The 14,691-nt window shown below is 41.6% G+C and overlaps 1 protein-coding gene across 1 annotated transcript; it reads right to left on the bottom strand.

The window, feature by feature from the left end:
- Positions 1-1,749: 1,749 nt before the first annotated feature.
- On the bottom strand, positions 1,750-10,213 carry LOC149274174 (glutathione synthetase-like). The gene is made up of 12 exons (XM_089505751.1): positions 10,085-10,213; positions 9,507-9,652; positions 8,971-9,046; positions 7,785-7,921; positions 7,011-7,127; positions 6,468-6,548; positions 5,348-5,425; positions 4,714-4,780; positions 3,930-4,124; positions 2,965-3,046; positions 2,374-2,563; positions 1,750-1,873 (listed from the first exon to the last, which is right to left on the bottom strand). The coding sequence occupies exons 1-12, from the start codon at positions 10,211-10,213 to the stop codon at positions 1,750-1,752; spliced, it is 1,422 nt and encodes a 473-aa protein (XP_089361877.1).
- Positions 10,214-14,691: the final 4,478 nt, after the last annotated feature.

Genomic DNA, 14,691 nt, shown 5'->3' with positions numbered 1-14,691 from the left:
ACCAAGACTCAAGAGCTGCCAGAACGTTCCTGCCCTAGGGAGTAGATGATTAACATTTGTCCTTGAGTACGGGCTGCAGTCACCATGTTTTAATCTACCTGTGCTTCGTGCGGGATTAACAAATTGGGGCCTGTTGTGGCTTCAGATAAATAATTATTGTTCTGGTTTCGATTCCTAATTAACGACATGAAAACTTGCGTTGATCAGTCCTAAAATATCAAACGCACCTGGTTTCCCACGTATGTCTGTTAGTCAAATGTAATAAATTGTTTTCATTCATGTACTTTGAATTTCACATTTATTTGAATGATGCCTACGGATGAATTGGGCAATCTGATTATTTTTGTCTGCTTTTTAATCTGTATTTTCTCCAATCGGCTTGGCTGTTACACGGATTGCTTAGAGATTTCTAGTGATGGATTAAAGGGACACTGTTGTTTAACCCGTGTATTATTTCTTACGTTCTACATTAAAGCAAGGTTTGCTTACACAATTCCAAGCCAAATCGTAGAGAAATGTGGGCTGTCCTCTGTTTATGACATCACCACGAGGCCATGCAGAATGATGCAATGGTATAGTGTGCCACATGATGCCAGAAATTAAGGGGGGGGGGGGGCACCTGTTCTACAAATTGTCCTTGCATTTCATATAGTGCTTGTAGATTAAAAGGATAAACTCCATAAAGTCACTGCCAATAAAATAAATCATTAAAATACACACATTTTAAAATATATTTAAAGATATCATTTTTCTGAACAATAAATTCAAAAGAGACATAAAATCATTGTGCATTTGGAGAAAGAAGGTTAGATTTCCAGCCCTTGAAAATATTAAACATATTGTAAAGACTTAAATATCAGTTCAGTCCTAAGGTAAATCTTCTCAGTTGCTCTCGGCTACCGAGCGACCGGTTACGGTTTTGGGCTAATATCGTAAAACTTAAATACTGGGAATGTTTTCCGAATGGCACCAAAACGAGATGCAGAACTTTAAGGCTATGTTTCAAGTTTAACAGGATTAATTACTTTAAGTTCAGTTCCTAAACAGCTACCCAATCATATAAGAAACAAAAAGATATTTATCATCGTCATTGCCAGACCCATGCTTACCCATATATTATAATTTATCCTAAAGGGGGTATTAAAAGCACAGGGACAGCAGCATATCTGAAATATATAATAGCAGCGTCTGGGGATAGACTGAATTCACCTTAAATTCACTTATTAATGAAGGATTGTCCATTAAGCATCATGGCGTGCATTGCCGCTGGTACATAAAATTAGTAGATCCAAATTATTTTTACAGAAGATCAAAAATATCTTATTCCATCTTTTGGTTATCCATAAAATAAATGACTGATCGGTCAAACTAATTCTCCATCAAGCCTAGAAATGTTTAGATTTTCCGTCAAGTGTGTTATTTTGGTGGGAAAAAAATAAATAGTATAGTTATCTAAAATAATGCTATGGAAAAGAGGATTATGGATCACATAGTTATGGAATTACTACATGGGCTAAATTCGCCAGGTACGGTTGGGAAATAATAGCGACCCCGCACAAGGAAAGTATTACTTACACAGGGGCTCTTACTTACACGCCACCGATCCTGCACTCCAAGCTCTGAAGCTATAAAAGACTCTAATCAATGGTTTCATATAACGTTCAGGGCCTCCCTTCTCACTTCATTTAAGGTCCAGCGTGGGGATTATAGGCACATGGAGCGTTTGCAAGTTCACGAGCCAGTCCAATGTTACACAAGGTAAGGGTTGTCCAGAACGGCCACTCCGGCTGCCACGCCGCCGTCCGCATGCTCTGTAGCCTTGGTCCGAAGAAGATGCCCGACTCCTTCGTTAAGGACCGTTTCTTTGCCGTGCCTAAACGGAGAGCAGATTCAGCCGCGTTACACAAAACGCGGTCAAAGTCATACACGGGGTTAATAGCAACACGCAGATACTCCACAGCTAAACAGATTTATCATTCTTACAAGTTATTTGATGTAATTACATTTGCTAAATGAACACGGCTAATGACAAGCTAGGGGGCAAAATGAGTACCCGAGCAAGGCGAGGTCACATGACCCTGAACCAGAAGAGTGATCAGAAATGGATGACAAGACTCCCTTTCATAGACGCCAATAATCGACATAATAATAGGATTAAAAAACACAAAGCAGGAGAAGCCTTTACATCAGCAGGTTTCAGCAAGTGGTACGAATGCCCCAGGGGTACCTAATAGGAACCGGATCCTACCTGGGAAACACCTTTATCGGTACGCGGTGGGAAGGCCGGCACAGCGTTACGGCGCTGCATAGAAGGGAACCCCACTGAAAAGAACGATAACTTTGTCTCATTCACACACTCGCCGGTACACTCACCTCACATAGACGCCAAACATGCCCAGCTCGCTGATGCACTCGGAAACCTGCAACCGGCCATTGGCCTTCAGGAGGCAATTCTTTACAGGCTGCGGTTTGATTTTATCCATCAGAATATAGGAGGTCCGCTCAACGCTGTCTTTAACCTTTTCCAGCACTTCTCTTATCTCCTCACCGTAGATATTGTTCCCTTAGGACGAGAAGAAGCCAAAAAAACATATTTTACACAATAGTTTGATGGTTGGCACCTGTGCTTTTGTTTTTTCTGGGTCTTAAGGGGTTGATAATCTCTTAATAAAAGTATATTGTGTAAAAGCAGGTAATGACACCGAGAAACACAGAAGAATAACCGTCTGTCTACCATAAGAAAGTCCTACCAACGATTCACCAAAGTTTAGGTTTTTTACTTATCTGCATGCCAAATAACATTAAAGTTCAAACACTTAGGGGGCGCGCTAACTTTACCTACGCTGACATTAGTGGCAAATAATAAGCCTCTAATATTGCGTCTGTATACGAAGTTATCCATGTTTGTCTTGATAAATCCTTCATGGTATTTAATATAAGTTAAATAAGATACCCCAAACTCACCTCCACCTTCTCTCTGTGGCTTCAGCACAAACTGTTCCGGGTCCGAAAGAGCGATTTTCACTGTTTTATCTCCTTCTTCACCCTACAACGTTATTTTATAAAAGACAACAAATTTTACACGACAACAAATTTTACACGACAAAATGCAAGAGGAAAAAACAAGTTGGATTTCACAAAAAAAAAACACAGCGTCACAAAACCATAAGCAACATTTACCTTATTTATCTGATTACAATCAATTACGATCCCCGCCACTTTAATATATATTTCTTCTTTTAGATCATTCATCTACCAATTTATCATTTACACCAACAATGACTTACTTAGACAAGGCTATTGCACTTACGCTCTTCCTAAAAAAAATTACAATCTACATTTATATAGATACTTCCAGAAATATCTGAGGCTAAAGCCCAATAGGAGCTGTGCTTTGTGCAGCGAGCCAAATATTTTACCTCCAGCCTCACACGCCACCATCGAATATACACACTCACACACTCATCCTAACACCATACACACTGTGCCGATACACACACGCCAACACCATACAGTAACACAAACACACCAACGTCAGATAACAATGCACACACCGCGTTACGCAATAACACATCCACACACACTCAATCACACTCTCACTCACTGACACACTTGTCTCCTCTCCCTCTCCCCTTCTCTTACTTTGGGCAAAGTCCTTCAGTGCAGCTCACACTCGATCTTCTGCGTTACCCAAGGTTAGTAATGAGGGGCAGCCGACAGGTAGATGGCCCATACATGATTCTTACCCGATGGCAATTATTACTGTAATATAGTTATATCTCAATAGCAGGTGGACGCGTCTATATCTACCTGAGGGCTGCACCTGAGACATTATTTTAGGGCGTCCTAATATACAACCCAAAGTTAGGAGCAAACGACGGCCTTCAGAGAACACTTCCGTGCTGCGGCTTAAATCATTATATACGTACAATATCCAACGTGTACAACCCCGCAAAGGTCTCTCTTATCCGGGCAACTGCTTCCGGTTGATCCGGTAGGAATTTCTCCAGAGTAAGCGGGCGGCTTAGTTCCTGCTGGACCTTTTTTGTGCCAACCAGCTGAGTGGCAATATCCGGGCACTTCACAGCTTTGGATCTCTCCATCAGGAGACGGGCTTCCCAATCCTACAAGGCGTACACAAGTCTGATTACGGCGTGAAGCCTCCCATTAGCATTATCGGCTTATAAAATACTAACCAGGTCCAGTCCGATAGACTCTTGGCCACAATACTGTTTGATAAAGACACTAAACATATTTGCTAAGGATACAGCGATACAAAATAGCACTTACTGCGAAACCCCAAAAAGATATTTCTCCATATTTAACGGCAATGAGAGAGAGTGGGTGCAAAAACGCAAGGTACAAACTAATACGAAAGGTGTTCCTGCGATTTTAATTTTAAAATAATTGTGCGTTTATCACCATTCTGAAATCCGAGGAATAGAACATTTGGATCCACTAAAAATACAAAATGGATACACGTCTGTTGCTTATTATTATCATTATTATTATCATTATATGGGTTTCAGTACAAGAGGCATCTTGCATTACAACTGCCAGGTATCCCTTTCCAGCGATTAAAAGATAATACCTTTTCCATCCAAAACGCGTTGGGTACGTAATGCCTGCACTGGGGTAACACCGAATTGCCATCATGCACACTACGTTATTTCAAGCTACAGGGTCTATTTGTTTAGTGATGCCAACACAGACCTGCTCATTGTAATCTTGGGGCATGTATCCAGTTCTGAAATAAGCCACTGCAACCTCGTATCCATCTCTACAAGAGAAACAAAAGTCAATGCCAACCCAGCAATGAAAGCGATTTATCCGAGAAACTGCGGGCTTTTCCCAGCGTTCGCCTTCTCCTGCAAACTCAGGCTTCAGGGGATATTATTATTAATTATTATTATTATTATCATCATCTTTTATTTATATGGCGCCAAGAATCTACGCAGCGCTTAATACAATACATATATACAAGGGGTCTGACGAGACGAGAATTGCCAGACTAAGACAAACCGATACATTAGGTGGAGAGACTCGGCTCGCAAGCTTACAATCTTAAGACGTATAAAACACTAGCATACTCTGTGTTCACATTATTTATTGTTTTATACAGCGCCATCATATTCTGCAGCGCTGTGGACAGGACATAAGTAGTATATAACATAACAATTCAACTTACAGAAACAAGCTAACAAATAACGCAGGTTAAGAATGCAAGAAAATGGTACCCCAGGGAAGCGTCTACTTTCTAGACATATTAAATAAAGCTTTGAGTTGTTCAGCTTAAGTCAACTGAATATTCCATGGGAAGGCCCCTGAGACGAGCGGGTATACTCACACGAAGAGGCACCTCTCTGCATTTAAAGATCCTCTCTCAAACACATCTCTTAGACGCCTCCTGATGACCCGGATATTCCTGTAAAATATTAATGGGTGAAATAGCTCACTGCTGGGGATTATTAGGCAATTCCAATAACCTATTCAGACGCCAAAGGGCGTCACTGTTTTACTCTGGTTATTTACTAAAACCACTTTAAATGCGAGCGCTTTAGAGAGATTCAATTAAAATTTACTGAAGGGAACCAGGTATCCAAGAATTAACTTCCAATCCTAAATCTTAACACGTAAATCACATTATATAGAACTGGAAACGGCGGAATGTGAGAAGAGACAGATCCACTTTAAGGGCTCTCCTAGCGTATTATGTACAGTTGTGGAGAAGGATAAAGATATTTTGGAGAGAGTTCAGAGGAGCGCTACTGAAATTGTAAATGGTTTGCAGAGCAAAAATATCAGAGAAGACTAAAGGGGATCTCAATACGTACGGCTTGGAGGAAAGAAGAGATGTGATAGGAACATTTATATACTTAAAAGTAATTTAACAAGAGGTTATAAGCTTAAAACTATTTTCTTTTTTTTTTAAATCAAGTTTAGCTTTTCAGAAAAGGTGGTAGATCAATGGAACAGCCTCCCATCAAGAGCGGTAGAAATAAATACAGTGAGATAATTTAAACATGCATGGGATGGAGATAAATCTATCCTGAATCTTAGACCAAGATCGAGGGCCAAGTCTTGCATCAGGAAAAATGGTCCGACCAGATTGCCAGAATAATTCTGCCATCAAATTCAATGTTCAATCGATGCTGGCTTCTGCTGACAGGAGGGAGTCCAGGCTATCAAAAGACAGCCCGATTTCCAGTGTAGCGGCAGGGATAGGTCCCTGCATCTGCGAAAAAGTCAGGACGTATATGTACGTCCAAAAGGCCTTTCTTGAACGCTTTTTTAGGACGTACAAATACGTCCATAGGAGACTGAAAGAATAATCATAACCAATGATGCCTCTTTTGTATGATCACTTCATCATTCTAAATATATTTTCCAATCAGATCAAAGATACATTTGCAAAATTACAACAGAGACCTCTCATGAAACCCTTAATCCTAATACGATAAACGTACCTGTTCCAAAGCTCATTTTCAATATATCGGTGATCAAATATGTTTCTCTGCGTGGTTTCAACCAAAAACATGACAACAGCCCTGCGTGAAGGAAAATAACATTACGGCAATTAGACCAAAGACCTAATTAGACGACCACAACAAATGGCTTTGCAGAGAAGTGTTGAAAATGTTGATTACCTTTTTAGTAATTTTTGCAGTAATAAAATAGGAGATGCCAAGAGAACAATAAAAAATATACACATATACATTAAGAACTGCATAATATGGATGACAGACTGGTATGTCAAAGTTCATAGATGTACCAATAAGATCTACTCCTCTCCATTGTATTATCCCAGACGATGACATCATTGTATGGCGGCAAGATGGCCATTAAAAGCAGGAATTAAAAGAAAAGCGGGTGACAAGAGGGCAGATATACCTTGTGCCACACCTTTCTATACCACGAACAGAGTAATGTATCATAGGCCCGTCAACCCCTGAACATTGGGGGGGGGGGCAAACATGCAAAGTTCCCTTAGGACTTTTGATTCCACCTACTTTTCAGAGCCATAGAGTTCCCAGGCTTTTGCAATACCGCTGGTGATCCCAAACGACGGATTGTTCGGAAGTATTTTAGACGCCTCTTCCGTCTTACCCAAGGTATTCAATACATGTCTGAACAAAAGAGACACGGGGATTAATGGGAACGTGCAGACGCAGTTGATGACCAGAAACATTTTAATGCTAATACGGGACTATGATCACAGAAAATAACCAACTGGTTCATTTTGTTTGCGTGTTCCATAATTAAAAGAATTCTTGTTTCTAAATTAATATTTAGTTCTTCAGGAGATTGGGGCAGTGCAGTCCGACAGCTGTAGGTGAACTAAAGAACAAGTAGCTGAGTATCAGGAGGCTAGTAGTTCAACCCAGATAAAAACAAGTAAAGCGTAGCCTGCTGATGTCATCACTGATGTCATCAGCAACGATTCAAGAATTCCTCTACCCCCTCTGCCGAGACACTAATCTATGCATCTCCCACCCTTTCCTCCAAAAGGTCCCACTCTACAGCATCTTCTAGCAATTCTTATGAAAAAAAATTTAAATTCCTTGCTATTTGATAAAATTGCATTTTAATGATGCCAATCTGCACTGTAACACGGTATTCATGTTTTAGTTGTATCATCCTCTTTTAGACCTATTTTGAGATCAAATATGAATCATAACCCTTTGTATATAAGGTGCTCTGGACACACAGCCTTTGAAAGAGATGCTACGTGTGACAGGTTTTCATAATACATCCGGGGGGGAGCTGGATTCTCAGTTTCTTACTGATGTACTGCAGGGGTCCTCGAGGTCAGACCCCCAAAGCTGGCCGCGATTGTGTTAATCTCTATTTGCTTCAATGATGTCCCATTTTCTCGGCGGTCAAACATGTAATCGGAGCGATTAATGCCTAAAAACACAGACTGGAAAAAGGGGGAAAAAATTAAATTATGCCTTCTGAGCAAGAAGGACAACACCGGAGTTTCCATGTTTCAATACGTAGCCTTTTTGAAAAGCGTGTGATGATCTAATGTTCCCGACACCCCACTATAAAGGAATGCATATTAAAGTACCCTAAACCTGAAATCAATGGGAGTATGTTCACTGATTGACAGCTAAGGAAGCCAATCAGTGTGAGGAAAGGGTTTCCATTGAAATTAATGGGAAAACTTTACACATGGGCAGTGGGGTCTAAACAGACCACTGTACTCAGTGTTCTACAGAGCTAGCACTCAATCTGACAGGAGAGAGATGCATTCGGCCGAGTGCACTCCCTGCGGGGCATTTAACTTGGGAAAGGGGCAATTGCATTTGGAGGATTCTGCAGAATCCCCCCGTGATTTGCAAAACAGACCACAAGAAATGTTAAAGGGACGACGCATTAAACATATGGCTGGAGTGTCCCTACTCCTGTATGAATATTTAAACCTGTTGATTATTTATCTGCATTCTGGTGTTGAGTTAATGAAGTTGAGTTGTGAAGCTTTTTTAACCAGGATGACTTTGAACTTCGTTACTAACTTTTTAAAGCAAAATTTCTCTTAACACAACTAAGAAACACTATGCAAGACATTTGCAGCGCTGGTTTTAAAAAGATATAAAATCTTTGTTACAGATCAATTTTATAATCAAAATACATTTTGATCTATACCGGTATGCTGGGGGCACTGAAATATATAAAATCAAGGTACCTCCTCTTACAAATACAGAACAATCTTCCTTTCTACATGTAATACGAGCCAAAATGGGGAAAAAACAGACGAAGGAAATCATATTTGCTAGAATGGGCCTTTTTTGAATTTCCCATTGTTTTACCCCGAGAGCCACCGTGCTGGGAACTGTTTTACAACCTCTACACCAGACCCCCGGTCCTGTCTGTAACCGCCGGCATCGATATATCTGGAATATATTCATTCTGCGGCAGAGCACTGGAGCGATCTAAATTAAAATTTAAAATTAAATATCACTGTACCTGAACCAACCCTTCATCCTGAACATGTCTGTAGATCTCAAAAAGTCTTTTTATGAAGTCATCCACCTTCATGGTGCTGCAATTAAAATCAGACATAATTTAGTATAAACCCGACTCCAATATTTACGAACCCAGCATTGACCCAGGGGTTGCTGATAAAAATAAATTTTACATGTGTGTCCAGAACACATTGGAGTGCAATATATTCCATATAACCAATCTTGGGATGGTGACAATGCCAATTGTTTGGAGTCAACGATGCCCTACTCTGATTAAAATGTACCTGTATTTCCTTTAACTCCGGTGAATCAAACAGTAATCAGTTAGAAACGACCGTCATTCACTTTACTGACACATACTTGGACGAGTTGTATGGGACATTAGACTGTCCCTTTACGGCATTCAAAGTAATCACAAGATAACATCTCATTCTCCACCAAACTAGACTTCTCCCGTCTTCCGCCAACCTCTGGCTGACCAAGCAGGGAGCTGTACTCAATCACCCAGAATACTTTACCAGTAGCTGGACTACAAACCTGGAAAGAGTCTGTTCCAAGAATAAGGCGTCCTGGCTAATGCGATCAACCAGGAGGTTGAAATCCTCTTGGACAGACTTGGCTTGGTCGAAGAGAGCTTTGGGCACAGGAGAGGGAAGCAGTGTAAATGGGGCAAAATTCACCACCTGGGGGGGGGGCAAAAATACAAGAGACCAGCATTAAATACTAAATAAACTCTTTAAAGGGCCAAAGTGCTGTAAATATAGGAGCACAACGACCATTTGGCCCATATTTTCCTGTCCCACAGCGCAGGCCTCACATTATTCAGCCTCGTACTCAATTAAAGCTAACACTTTAATTACAAAAACAGAGTAGTCTGATACATAAAAAAAAAAAAAATGCTTCTCACAGAGTGTAAGATTCGTCTGCCTATTTGGTTCTGCATTTGTCACAAGAGGCTCCATTAGATGACATTTGTGGTTAATGAGATGTCTGTCCCAAAGTCCAGGGCAAGACAGCGGACGGTGGTTGAAGGCCTGCCACGATGTCCTCAGCCACGTATCCCAGGTCATGCCTGCAAAACAGAACAGCGAAGACGGTCTTCTTGCCACACTTACTTCTGATGAATTGGGGTCATCCTTCGTCCTCATGAGGACTCCCTGAAGAAGAGCTTTGTCGATGGCTACGGGCCTCAACTCTTCAAGGATCTGTGGGTCAGCGAAGACGTCAGTCCAGAGAGCAGCCATTTTCAAAAAAGATGCAGGGAGACCTAAAGCAGAAGCAAAAATAATTCAAGGTGGTTTCTAAAGCTCTAAAAACACCCACAAGGTGCAGAAAAGTGAGAAAGCAGCTTCAGGAATTATTGTGCCAACCAAAAAACATGTCAGTGGATGGTATGATACCACAGGTTCTCAGCTTTTATCATTTGATTCTAAGCGGAGCAGTAGGAGGTATAGTAAATGATTTGTAAGTTAAAACGCAGAAGTTGTAGGTTACTTATTTGCTTACATTTCTTTTATAGCACCGTTATACTGGATGCTTAATAACTATCAGTAACGGGACATCAAATTCAGCAATATGGATTAAAACAAACAACGTCAGACAGATTAGAAGGGGAGAGAATAGATCGGAGGGCAATGCAGAGGTTTAGGGCCGGGGAGAGACTTAGTCCATGTAGACCAGTTGGGATGAAGTCATAAACCAGGAGAAAATAGGCTGAAAGGATGAGAGAGTGAATTAATACTTTTGTAACTAAATTCAGCATTAGAAACATTGTAACACATCTGGATACCCCAACATAAATCAAAGAATATTTGGCCTTATTCACAATAAATAAATAAGATAAAACATTAAAATGATGCAAGTGCAAAGGTTGCGTATGCTCGGCTTGCGAGAAAATGCAATAAAATTTCCCGTGATCAGTTACAGGAGAAACACGTTATCAGCGATCAGGTACAGGAGAAACTCGTTATCAGCGATCAGTCACAGGAGAAACTCGTTATAAGCGATCAGGTACAGGAGAAACTCGTTATAAGCGATCAGGTACAGGAGAAACTCGTTATAAGCGATCAGGTACAGGAGAAACTCGTTATAAGCGATCAGGTACAGGAGAAACTCGTTATAAGTGATCAGGTACAGGAGAAACTCGTTATCAGCGATCAGTTACAGGAGAAACTCGTTATCAGCGATCAGTCACGGGAGAAACACGTTATCAGCGATCAGTTACAGGAGAAACTCGTTATCAGCGATCAGTTACAGGAGAAACACGTTATCAGCGATCAGTTACAGGAGAAACTCGTTATAAGCGATCAGTTATAGGAGAAACTCGTTATCAGCGATCAGTCACGGGAGAAACACGTTATCAGCGATCAGTCACGGGAGAAACACGTTATCAGCGATCCGTCACGGGAGAAACACGTTATCAGCGATCAGTCACAGGAGAAACACGTTATCAGCGATCAGTTACAGGAGAGACACGTTATCAGCGATCAGTCACGGGAGAAACACGTTATCAGCGATCAGTCACGGGAGAAACACATTAAAAGCGATTAGTCACAGGAGAAACACGTTATCAGCGATCAGTCACGGGAGAAACACATTAAAAGCGATTAGTCACAGGAGAAACACGTTATCAGCGATCAGTCACGGGAGAAACACATTAAAAGCGATCAGTCACAGGAGAAACACGTTATAAGCGATCAGTAGAAATGCATTATGAGAGGCTATGGTATAGGCTTCTACGTGAAGTCTCTTGGTCAAGTTCTAGACCTATACTTTTATTTATAGTGCTTAATAGTTTAAAGCATAATGATGGGGAGGTACAATAAGTGCAGTCATCTATGATAAAGGTAAGATTAAAATGAGTTAAAAAAAACATCTTTATAGCTTGGAAGAAAGGAAAGAGGTGATGCAAAAAAAGTGATAGAAAAAGTACACGAGAGAAGTTTATTTCATAGGAGAATGGTCTAAAACTAGAGGGTCCAGTTTCGTCGGCCGGTGGGGGCCAGAGGGGGGGCATGGCTCCCCTCCATCCTGCTACGCCCCCCAAGTGAAACGCCATACTTTCATTTTACTGGCGTAACTACAGGGGCCCGTTGCGACCCCTTCTTCCTGTCTCCTCATACCGGTTTAAAATTGTTTAGAAAGCGCCGCACCGATCCTGGTCGTAAGGGCCCTTTCTAATCTATTTTGAACCATCACGGGGAGACAGGAGCGTATTGGGGACGGGAGCCTGCACATGGAGTGCGAGCAGCCAGAGGGAAAGCTGCGAGAGGTAGGCGGGGGCGGGAAGTGGGATATATGTGTTTGCATTTAATTATATATATATATATATATATATATATATATACACACACACACACACACACACGAGTCTCTAGATCAGGACAAATGGGCAGACTGGTTATTCTAGGTTTCTATGCACAGGGGCCGTAGAATAACATATGAACTGGATGTGTTTCTTCAGGCAACCAGCCGAGAGTCATAAATCCGAACAGCGGTCAAACAATGGATGAAAACAAGCATTCAAAAGGCAGAAGATCCGAAGGTTGGTTAACAAAGCTGGTGTTAGCAACAAAAAGGATCAGCCAGGCAGGCTGTGCGCAGCATCGACCCAAATGTCAGAGCCCTGCAGCGGCTCAGAAAAACTCACGCAGGCCGGTTCTAGGCTCCAGTAAGGACCATCGCAGGTCATTAGCATAAAACCTGCTCCAGAGTCCATAGTCTAAAACTGGGGGCTCAGAGGTTTAGATGTATGTAAGGAGGTTGTAATGGTAGATTAAAAGGTAGATAAATGGAACTGCCTCCCATCAAAAGCGGTAGAGGCTCATACAGTGAGGGTATTAGTTTTATGCCTGTCGCATGCATGTTTATCCCGAACCCAAGACGAGATCAACGACTGATTAAGGTCGGAGTCTTTGCATCAGGAAAAATGGGCAGACTAGAAGGGCCAAATGGTTCTTATCTACATACCTGGGAACTTCTTCACTCCGGCTACCCGGAGCCTTCCCTTGCGGAATGTGGCCAGGACTGCCCCGGTGGGCGGGCCCGTGACGCCGGTGGGCGGGCCAATGACGCCGGTGGGCGGGCCAATGACGCCGGTGGGCGGGCCCGTGATGCCGGTGGGCGGGCCCACTGATGTCAGCAGGAAACACCCCCAATTTAAAAGAGGCGTGTCAAGACCCGGAAAAGCGGTGCTTCACTCAGAGATCTCCGGGTCAAACCCCGAGAGTTCCCAGGTATGCTTATTTGCCATCAAACTGTATGCTTCTATATTGACGACAAATATCAACCTATACCTGTGCTATAAAACCTGTTCCTGGCTGCCCCCCGGCTAAGATATTATTATTATTATTATTATTATTATTATTAAACACAGGTAAATGTATACTCTCTATCCAAGATGTTTAGGAAAGAGTGGCTGGTTTACAAAATCCATACTCTACTCTTCTGAATACAACTCTTCCTACTCTTCCTCCCATAACTGGGCCACATGTTATCTGATAGGCCACCCAAATTCCAGGTGTGGTGGTTTATGTTCACGATAGATATACATCTTCCAGACACTGGTTATGAAAATCTTGGGAACTGGAGGGTGAGCGATTCCAGTTAGAAAACAGCTCTGTCTACAGGATGAGAAGTACTTTTTTATGCAAAGAACTTGGTCTCTCACTTTTATGTCATGTAAGGAGACCCGCGAGGGAAGCCGAGGGCGAGATTAAACGTGGACACAAAAACCTAGAAATATTTGGAGCTTAACTCAGTGGGTACCGAGCGAGAATGTTTTCTAAGTCGAGCTTTATTACATATCTTAAGCATTTAATCGGCAATAACAGATAACGTTCCATAAAAGCCTGCACACATTTGGAGTAGGAGCCACGTCTATAACCGGAGACAGTTATAACAGTGGTGTATAATCTACTCATGTCATATACGAGTCTCACGAGCAACTCATCCTGTACGGCTACTTGGTCTTTCATAGGTATTTTACATACATTAATTTTGAGTAACCAGGAACGCACAAATTACCATGCACGGTATCCAAAACACCACAAGGAATAGGAGTCCGAACCCTGCTGGTAATAATCTCGTTCAATTTATACTCTTATCATAGCTCTCCTATAAGCAATAACGCGGGACCATCTGCATCAGACATCATGCATCAGACATCATGCATCAGACATCATGTTCTCAAGTCAACTGGGAGAAGCGGACAACATGGTATAAGCGTGTGCAAGCATAGGACAGCGTGCAGTAACTCATCTACAGGAAAAGACATGGAAATAAAGCTTAATTGTTGCTTTTTGGTCATTGGCAGTGTATGAATGATCACTTCTGCTTACACGCTAGTCTAAGCTACCTAACCTCGTCATTAAAGGGAACTCCATTTTTTTCTGGCATCTTAGTAAATACTCCACCTTCACCGACTTTGATTGAGTCTTTGGAGACCGAACTTATTTTTCTGTATAAACGGCATTACAATGTATTTGTCTGGATTACAAGCATCTAGATACTAGCTGTGTGTTTATTATTTACATATTTTGTTCCAGTTAATATAACAAATACTGAGCGTTTATAAATAATGATACATAGGCTATTCATAACGTCTTCTTTCCCCGAAACGTTTCAGTAAGGTAGTTTGCCTATAGCAAGGATACGGCATCCCAACAACCACAAAAAGTATACAATGGGAATGCACAAGTCTAATATTATTATTTATTGAGTC

The sequence above is a fragment of the Sceloporus occidentalis genome, unplaced genomic scaffold, assembly GCF_023333645.1.
Source record: "Sceloporus occidentalis isolate IW3139 unplaced genomic scaffold, rSceOcc1.0.p SCAF_345, whole genome shotgun sequence".
NCBI classification, from domain to species: Eukaryota; Metazoa; Chordata; class Lepidosauria; order Squamata; family Phrynosomatidae; genus Sceloporus; species Sceloporus occidentalis.
The sequence above is the reverse complement of the archived record's forward strand: the minus strand, read 5'-3'. Positions and strand labels throughout refer to the sequence as shown.

What these genes read in the sequence shown, in the direction of transcription:
- LOC149274174 (XM_089505751.1), bottom strand. Translation starts at nt 10,213, where the DNA reads ATGGCTGCTCTCTGGACTGACGTCTTCGCTGACCCACAGATCCTTGAA. An exon ending in GGTTGTACACGTTGGATATT is followed by an intron (nt 3,047 to 3,929) that starts GTACGTATATAA and finishes ATAACGTTGTAG; the next exon opens with GGTGAAGAAGGAGATAAAAC. An exon ending in ATGTTTGGCGTCTATGTGAG is followed by an intron (nt 1,874 to 2,373) that starts GTGAGTGTACCG and finishes CTCTCCGTTTAG; the next exon opens with GCACGGCAAAGAAACGGTCC.